This window comes from Vipera ursinii, assembly GCF_947247035.1.
Source record: "Vipera ursinii genome assembly, chromosome: 3".
Classification (NCBI taxonomy): domain Eukaryota; kingdom Metazoa; phylum Chordata; class Lepidosauria; order Squamata; family Viperidae; genus Vipera; species Vipera ursinii.
This window is the reverse complement of record NC_139516.1, coordinates 21,261,545-21,270,122: the sequence shown is the minus strand read 5'-3', so window position 1 is coordinate 21,270,122 and position 8,578 is coordinate 21,261,545. Positions and strand designations below refer to the sequence as shown.

General features: G+C 37.9%; 1 protein-coding gene across 3 annotated transcripts in view; it reads left to right on the top strand.

The window, feature by feature from the left end:
• Window positions 1–336: 336 nt before the first annotated feature.
• CSE1L (chromosome segregation 1 like) overlaps window positions 337–8,578 on the top strand; it is a 28,454-nt gene continuing 20,212 nt past the window's right edge. The window contains exons 1-4 of one of the 3 annotated variants that reach the window (XM_083358780.1): window positions 337–424; window positions 3,512–3,604; window positions 6,748–6,890; window positions 7,572–7,673. In XM_083358780.1, coding sequence (XP_083214906.1) covers window positions 3,520–3,604; window positions 6,748–6,890; window positions 7,572–7,673 — 330 coding nt within the window. In that variant the 5' untranslated portion in view covers window positions 337–424; window positions 3,512–3,519. Of the gene's footprint in view, window positions 425–774; window positions 869–3,511; window positions 3,605–6,747; window positions 6,891–7,571; window positions 7,674–8,578 lie in introns of those variants that run through there. The other 2 variants (XM_083358781.1, XM_083358782.1) reach the window with 2 other exon arrangements.

Here is an 8,578-nt window from a genome sequence, read left to right as displayed (position 1 = left end):
AAAGCGTGGTTGCCAATTTAAGGACCAGCGTGTAACTCACACCCACCCCACAACGTTCACGGGACTCTGAAGGCTCGCCCAGCGAGGAAATGCGCGTTTCCTCTCCCCTCTTGCGACCTCGGGCGAGCCTCACAGTTTTCGCCACCACGCAAGACATTCTGAGGCGTCCCTGCGCCGAAGGGCTTTAGTCGAGTCTAGATTCAGAACCAGCGTGCCCGTGATTGGCTGCCGGTTTGGAAGAGTCGCTGGCGGATTGGCAGCGGCGGGAGGGCGGGGAAAAACTGGCAACGCACTTGCGTGGTGCCGTCAGCACGTCGTCGCCGTCGCCGCCGCCGCCGCCGCCGCGCCGCCTGATCGAGGTTTGAATGTGAAGCTGAGCCATAAGAGGCATTGCTGCTGATCGCGCTGTCAGGGGACCCGTCAGGTAAGGCCAAGCCGTGAAGCGCGATCCACCGTCCCTTTGCAGGGCGGTTGGGCCTCTCAGCTTGCGGAGGAGAAAGCCGCGGAGAGGGGCGACCGAGGCAAGCGTCTGAAGCTGGAGAGACGGTCGCGAGTGCGGGCCCACGGCCCAGCAGAGGGAGGTGCCGCTGAACCTGCTTGCGTCTTGTCTTGGCCTGCCTCCTTTTGCCTACGCGTGCCCTCGTTGGCTTCCGAGTCTCGCCCGCGGCAAAAGCAGCCTGTTGATTGGCTAGCCTCGCCTGTCACTTCCTCTGGAAACCAGATAGCGTGAACCGAGCACCTCGATCGCTGACCCTCTCCATTTTTTCCTTTCCCCGCTTTTCGCCGAGTGTTTCCTCTCGCGTCAACCCGTTGGAGATGAGGCAGGACTTCCAAGGGCAGGGAGGTTCCTCGTCCTATTAAAGGAAAGGTGGTGGTTTTTCATTTCCTAAAGCTGCAGCGTAGAAGGGTGCCAGCCTTGTCTCCCCTCCTCCCAAAATAGAAAGATGCTCTGTGGGCTCCGTCCTGGGCAAAAAAAAAAGAAGCAAATCCTGTTGCAGACATTGAAGAACAAAATACCCTTGCCCTATGCAGAAGTTATTTTGTTTCATGCTAATATGGAGGATTAAAGCTGCTTGCCAATATTCTCTTTGCAATAGTATTACTACTGTATTTGGATGTTTTTCAAATGGGGCGGAGAGAATTGTTATATCCACTTAGTGAGGTCATGGTGAAGGGAAGATTTAAATCAGCTGCAATTATTCAATATGTACGAATGATTACTTGGAAGTAAGCTCTATCTACCCTATAGTAACATTGCAGACATGCTTGCAAAAGATGGTAGAGATACTTGGTTTATTGATATTATATTCTTTCCCCCCTAACTTTTCTCTCCTTCTCCAAGCCCATTTTTCCGAGGGGGGGGGAGAACCCAGGTATTCTGAATGATATTCCTTCTGTTTAAATTCCTTTCTTCCAGTTTAAACATAGTTTACTAATTTGTAATTGCATTTATGCATGTTCATTTTTCATTTTTGCTGTTCCTTCTCTAGTGTCTCTACCAGGGTTTAAATGAATTGGTCCTCTTGGAGGGAGGGTGCTGCACTATAGAGGAATCACAGCTTTCAAAAACAGTAAATCAAAGGCCTATTGCTGATAATGCTAAAATAGGATATTTTATGCATAAGCTTAAGTTGATTTACATATTCCTCCTTTGTAAAAAGTACAAAAACTGTGTGCCTAATAATCAGAAAGATTGGACATCTTTCTGAGATGATTGATATTTTGTGGAAGTTAAGATATGTCAACAGCATTTCCTTGGAGTATTCCATGACAGGTTTAATTAGCAATGAGTTAAGTATAATTTGGGTGACATGACAAGTAAATAGGTAGCGTGAAATTATGCCAAGAGTTCTTATTAATGATCCATGATCAAATTGGGGAGAGATATTAAGTGGAATGGCACAAGAATCAGTCCTGGACCCTCCAATCTTCTGTACATTTTTAATGCAGAGATGGAGGGAATAATTAGCAAATTTGCAGATGCACAAATTTCTGTAGTTAACAAGAACAAATAAAATACAAAATAATACTAATAGGTTGGAGAAGTGGCTTAATGTTACAATAAATATAACAGGTACAATAATAGTTGGTTGCAAACTGAATATGAGCCAGAAGAGTAAAAGAAAGGTAAGGATAATTTTACACTACATCAACATATACTTTTTAAATGATGAGAAGTAACTACTTTATTCTTCCTGCATCTCCAAACCTCACTTAAAGTCCTATAAATAGTTCCATAAACAAAGAAACTGAAAACAGGTTACGAGAAAATGAACAGATATCATTAGAGGGTGAAAAATGTTCAGAAGGAACTAAGTATCTTTAGTTTGAAAAAAGACACCTGTAAAGATGTGATAGCACTTTTTAGATATATGAAAAGATGCCGCATCAAAGGTCAAGTCCTGTTTTGTATCATTGCAGACCTAAATAATAGATCTGAATTACAAAAAGACAGATTCCAGCTTCCTCACAGAGCAATTAACTGGAAGGATGGTAGATTTTTTCCCCCCATGTTCAAGCAGATTCTAGAGAGGCGTTCATCTTTGTCTTTACCTTGACTTCCCAGGCTGGAGGTCTGGGATGGATAGCCCAAATACTCCCTTCCAACCTTTAGTTCTAGTCAGAAATAGATAACCTACCGGTAATCCTAATGCAATAAAGAATAAATAGATATGGAACTGGAACTCGGTATGAAAACTACAGCTTAAGTGTGATTCAGTACAGTTTTCTGTACCGTGAAAAACTTGGGAAAACTGAAACCGCTTGAACTGAAAACACAACCAACGTGTGCGTTTAAAGTGAAACAATTTCAATGAGGTCATGATCTACTATTCCATGTTACATAGTATGGAGTTGTACAGTCATTTTTCATGATGAATCTCAGCCCTTCAGGATAAGCAAGGTCAGGAAATAGGAACAGCAGCGGGTTCAGGTACACCTATATTGTAGGGTATAATAATAGGTTAATAACTAGGTTCAGCAAGGTTTTGCTTATGCACCTTTAATTCCACCGTAACATGTACTTTTCATATTTCTTCGAAAGAATTGGGGGCATTTTCCAAATCAGATACGAGGTACAATTAATAGAAGCAGTGGCATAATGAAAGTATCAGAAACCCAGAGTCTGTTCATATAATATTGGATATTACTGAAATTTTAGTCCACATAATATCAGACCATGAAAATTATAATTTGCATGTTATATCTATTGTACTATTTTTGTGTATGTTTGTATTCACAATTCTTGGTTTATGTTTACTGTTGGCTAAGAGACCATACAATGAATTGTGTTTATATGTGTGTCTTTACTGACAGGACACTTGTCAGTTTAAATATCCTAACTCAGAGCAAAAAGAATACTGATTTGAATTTCTATCAATCAGCATGCGCTCTGTTGCCCGAAAGGTATTTTTTAAATAATGCATATGGTAGTGTTTGTTTTGTTGAGAATAAGGTTGGTCCTTATTTTTCTTAATGTACAGCATCTGAACACTATTTTCTTAATTTTTAGGTTTGGTTATGGAGCTGAGTGATGCCAATTTGCAGACTTTAACAGAATACTTAAAGAAGACGCTAGATCCTGATCCTGCCATAAGGCGTCCTGGTAAACTGTTTAAAAATTAAGAATGTGAATAAAAAAAACTTGAGATCACTTAAATGACATCCAGGGATAGTTTAGACCAGGGGTAGGCAACCGTGGCTCTTTTATGACTCGTGGACTTCAACTCCCAGAATTCCTGAGCCAGCATAGTCCACGAGTCATAAAAGAGCCACGGTTGCCTACCCCTGGTTTAGACCATAATATTACATGGTGTTTTGCATTTTTTTCTCTGACTCAAACAGAGATTTTTCAAACTTGCCACCTTACTATATGCAACACTATCCCAAAGGTGCTTTTTTTTCAAAAAGCAACTGGACTTTTTTTTTCTTCTTTGGTAAATGTTTCCCTTCTCATCCAAGAAGCTTCTTCACTTGAAGCGAAACATTTTCAAAGGGTGGGGGGTGGGGGAGGAATCAAGAACATTCTCAGAACTGAAGAAGCTTTTTGGACAAGAAGTGAAATGTTTTCAAAAGGGGAAAAAGACCCCACAAAAGTCCAGTTGGAAAGTAAAAAGCATCTTTGGGACAACTGTGACCTGGATGATTAAGAATCTCCATAGACATGCAACATTTTAGATTCAAAGGCAAAAACATGTTTTAGTGTATGTGAAGCATGAACATAGCACCTATCTATACTTTTCAAACTAAATGTATCTTTCTCCAGAATAAATCTGCAGGGCAGTCATATGAACTATTTTGTCTACTTTTAGGAGCAACAGAAAAGTGCTATTTTACTGTCCCAGTTGCCCCAAAGCATCTTTTTTTTTCTTTAGATCTAACGCACTTCATAGCGATACAATGCAAAATCATTCTAACTTTAATTCTTATTTTGGAAAAAAAATGTATTAATCAAACAAGAAGGCATTGACTGGAAGACACTGACACGTGCCAGGATAAGATTTTATATCCCTGTGTCATTTTAGGAAATACATTAGTTTCAGAGAAAATTTAAGTCATTTAGCAAATTAAGAAATTATCAACATGTTTTTAATACACTAGATACAGTCAAGGGGTATGCAGGATAAGCTTTTTCCAGTCTTATTAGCTGTCTATCCTTAACGAAATCTCTATATAATGAGATAACTGAGATGATGCAAAGAACTCCATGCACTAAACCCTAAGTGACCCCGATGATACTGTTTAGCACATGTTATTCATAATTAGCCATCTTGGTATTCTTCGTATTATGCCTCATAAAATTACCTTAGCACAAATAATGATTATGGTCCTCCCCATAGTTATCACAGGGATATGAAGGGAAATCAAAAGAAATTTCAATAAACCTGAAAGAAGAACTAATGCGCATTTTGCCCGTGAAAGTTTTTAGTTTTTACATTAGATCTTCTTGTTAAATCATACAAATTATGAAGGTGCCTTGGCAACATCAAATTGGCTGTGCATGTACAATACTGCAGGGAGCAATTTCGTTAAAAGAATAAAGTCTAGGTTGCTCTTTGGGGCAAATTGCACTTTTCAGTGACAGGATAAAAAAGTAAGGTAAGAGCCTTGTAACCTTTTTTTTAATCAAATGTGGGGCAGATCCAGGCTTTGTAGATATGAGGAATATTGCTGGACATGATCATGAGGGAGGCATAAAGCAAAATAAGTTACCAAATTCTTTATAAATAGCAGTAGGAAAAACATCAAAAAGTTTCCAGTGTCCTAACATGGTAAAACAGATAATCTGATAATTATCACAGAATCTTGGTGGATACAAGTCATGATTGAAATACATCGCTCCAAGGATATTACTGCTTGTTCAGAATTAATGTTTCTGATAAAAAGTAAAATGAAGTGTCTTCATATGTAAAGAAGCTACATGTCTTTGAAGAAATTATATCCATATCATAGTTTGAAACATTAGAATAAAATTATGAGTAAGAAACAAAAGTGATACCGATCGTGAGAGTTTATTATAGGGCATGTACTGAAGCAGAGGACGGCGCCTTTCTGAACTCAGTGAACTCAATTTTTCAAGAGTTCGTGAGAGCTCAACTACTCAGCTAAGTGCTGGAAAATTAACTCAGCTAGAATCTCTCTTGCTGACAATTTCATTTTTCAGAAAGTGAAAAAGGAAACAAGGGATCACGCTGAAGAATCTTAAATCAATAGAAAGAAGTTGGTCAATGGCCTGAAAGTGTTAGGCAGTTTGGAGGAAAGTGATGGTCTGTGTTGGAGACTGATAAAGGAGACAAACCTGAGAAATGTCAGTTCTTGAACTTCAGGAAGGCAGATCTTAATAAACTCAGGTGAAAGATGAGCAGCATTATAATTGTGGATGAAGGAGAATGGAATGGAAATTTGTAGATATCAAGGTAGGAAAAACAAAATGCTGTGAAGAATAGTTAATGGAGTTGAGCATGCTCAGCTTGTAAAAAGGAAACAAGACAGATATGACAGACATGTACAAATATCTGATGGGCTGTCATATAGAACCAAAATGCTGTCATTTAAAACCAAAAACAGGGTAATGGATTGGAATTAAAGGATGGAGAATACTGTATGGCTGAAGGTCAGATGGAATTTCCTGATAGAAAAAAACTTAAGAAATAAAATAGTCTGCCTAGAACAATGGTGGATTTTCCTTCCATGGAGATTTTCAAATATATCTTGAATGGTTAATAGTTGTGCATGGCTTAGTGAATTTTTGCTCTGAATGGGAGCTTGAATTAAGTGTCTTTTAAGGTTCTAACTCACATATTCTATGATGCTATGAATAATTTGAATAATTCTATGAATAGTAACTTGTTCTAGCCATAGTTTTCTGTGTTTTACATTTATAAATAATTTTAAATGTATTGCCAACTTACTTCTGTATACTATTAAAAATCACTGGTACAGTGATGGAAGTAAGTCTATTTTATTCCTATTTTATGAATTCGAGCACTATAAGAAAGTAGTCCAGAACAGATGTCTTTTCAAAATATAATAGAGTATAAAATCTAAGAACAGCATCCTGATCTGTGCTTAGCAACTACTGTACATTCAGAAATGTTTAATACTAGCAGGATGCCAACTGTACAGTCAATATAAAAATATTGATTTCAATTTATTATCCTTACCTAGTCTTTTTATTTCTTTTTGATGTTAAATAATAGGGGTTTGACAGTAATAAAACTATAAACTAAATTTATGTTTTTCGTACAGCGGAAAAATTCCTTGAATCTGTTGAAGGAAGCCAGAATTATCCACTGCTACTCTTAACACTATTGGAGAAATCACAAGATAATGTCATAAAAGTTTGTGCTTCTGTCACATTCAAAAATTATATTAAAAGAAACTGGAGAATTGTACGTATTTTTAGCTAATAATATTGTATTATATGTTGTCTGTTTATTATACCCCATATTGATTATTAGGATTCAGTAAAGGACTTGTAAGAAATCCAGTAGGTTTTGTGCTGCATACTGTTGAAAGCAGAATCAGTTTTATACCTGAATTTTGGAACAATAGCTACATAAATGTCTCCATTATACATAAATCCATATGCACATTCAAATTGATTATATGGTAATGCATTAAAATATGCTTGAATTCTCAGGTCCTGTGACTAATGCAGAAGCCTTCATTTTGCAGGTAGCACAAACATAAGTCACAAAAATAAATTGTCTATTCTTTTCCCCCTTTTAGAAAGGGGAAAAATTAACAAGTGAAACTATTAGAAACGACTAATAGTTTTGCTCTTACAGTTTTAAATTTTTGAGAGTAGAGAATTCAAAGTAGATGAGAAATGTGGACCAGAGATTTGCAACTTTGATTTGGAGGGTATTATATAATTAGAATTGAACTTTAATTTTATAACTGTTTCAGATTTTGCATGAACTAATATTATTCAAAGTTATATATCCTGACATGATTAATTAATTAGGGCTATAGGGATAGTATTTGTTTGCTATTTATCCTCCTTATGAAGCAAACAACTTAACAGTGTCTATAAAAGCCATGGTCTTAAATTAATTAATACTTTGCAGATTGAAGATGAACCAGACAAAATATGTGAAACTGACCGGATAGCTATTAAAGCCAACATAGTACACCTCATGCTTAGCAGCCCAGAACAAATTCAGAAACAGGTAAGGCAACTAAAAGTGGAATTCTGCCTATTGTTTTGCATGGAGATTTGTTGTTGTATAAGGGTTTTAAGGAATACTAGATGTATCAAAGGACATCAGTTCAAGTATGTAAAGACCAAGAGTATTTAAGAGCAATCATATGTAATAAATATATTTAAGTCAAATGTAAAAATTGGGGAAAAATATTTGATCCCCTGCTGATTTTGTACATTTGCCAACTGACAAAGAATTGATCAGTCTATAATTTTAGTGGTAGGTTGATTGTAGAAGTGAGAGACAGAATAACAACAAAAAATCCAGAAAAATGCATTTTTAAAAAGTTATAAATTGATTTGCATTTTAATGAGTGAAATAAGTATTGGACCCCTTCGCAAAACATGACTTAGTACTTGGTGGCAAAACCCTTGTTGGTAATTACAGAGGTCAGATGTTTCTTGTAGTTGGCCACCAGGTTTGCACACATCTCAGGAGGGATTTTGTCCCACTCCTCTTTGCAGATCCTCTCCAAGTCATTAAGGTTTTGAGGCTGACGTTTGGCAACTTGAACCTTCAGCTCCCGCCACATATTTTCTATGGGATTAAGGTCTGGAAGTTGGCTAGGCCACTCCAAGACCTTAATGTGCTTCTTCTTGAGCCACTCCTTGGTTGCCTTGGCTGTGTGTTTTGGGTCATTGCCATGCTGGAATACCCATCCATGACCCATTTTTAATTCCCTGGCTGAGGGAAGGAGGTTCTCACCCAGGATTTGACAGTACATGGCCCCATCCGTCATCCCTTTGATGTGGTGAAGTCCTATCCCCTTATCAGAAAAACACCTCCAAAGCATAATGTTTCCACCTCCATGTTTGATGGTGGGGATGGTGGTCTTGGGGTCATAGGCAGCATTCCTCCTCCTCCTCTAAAAA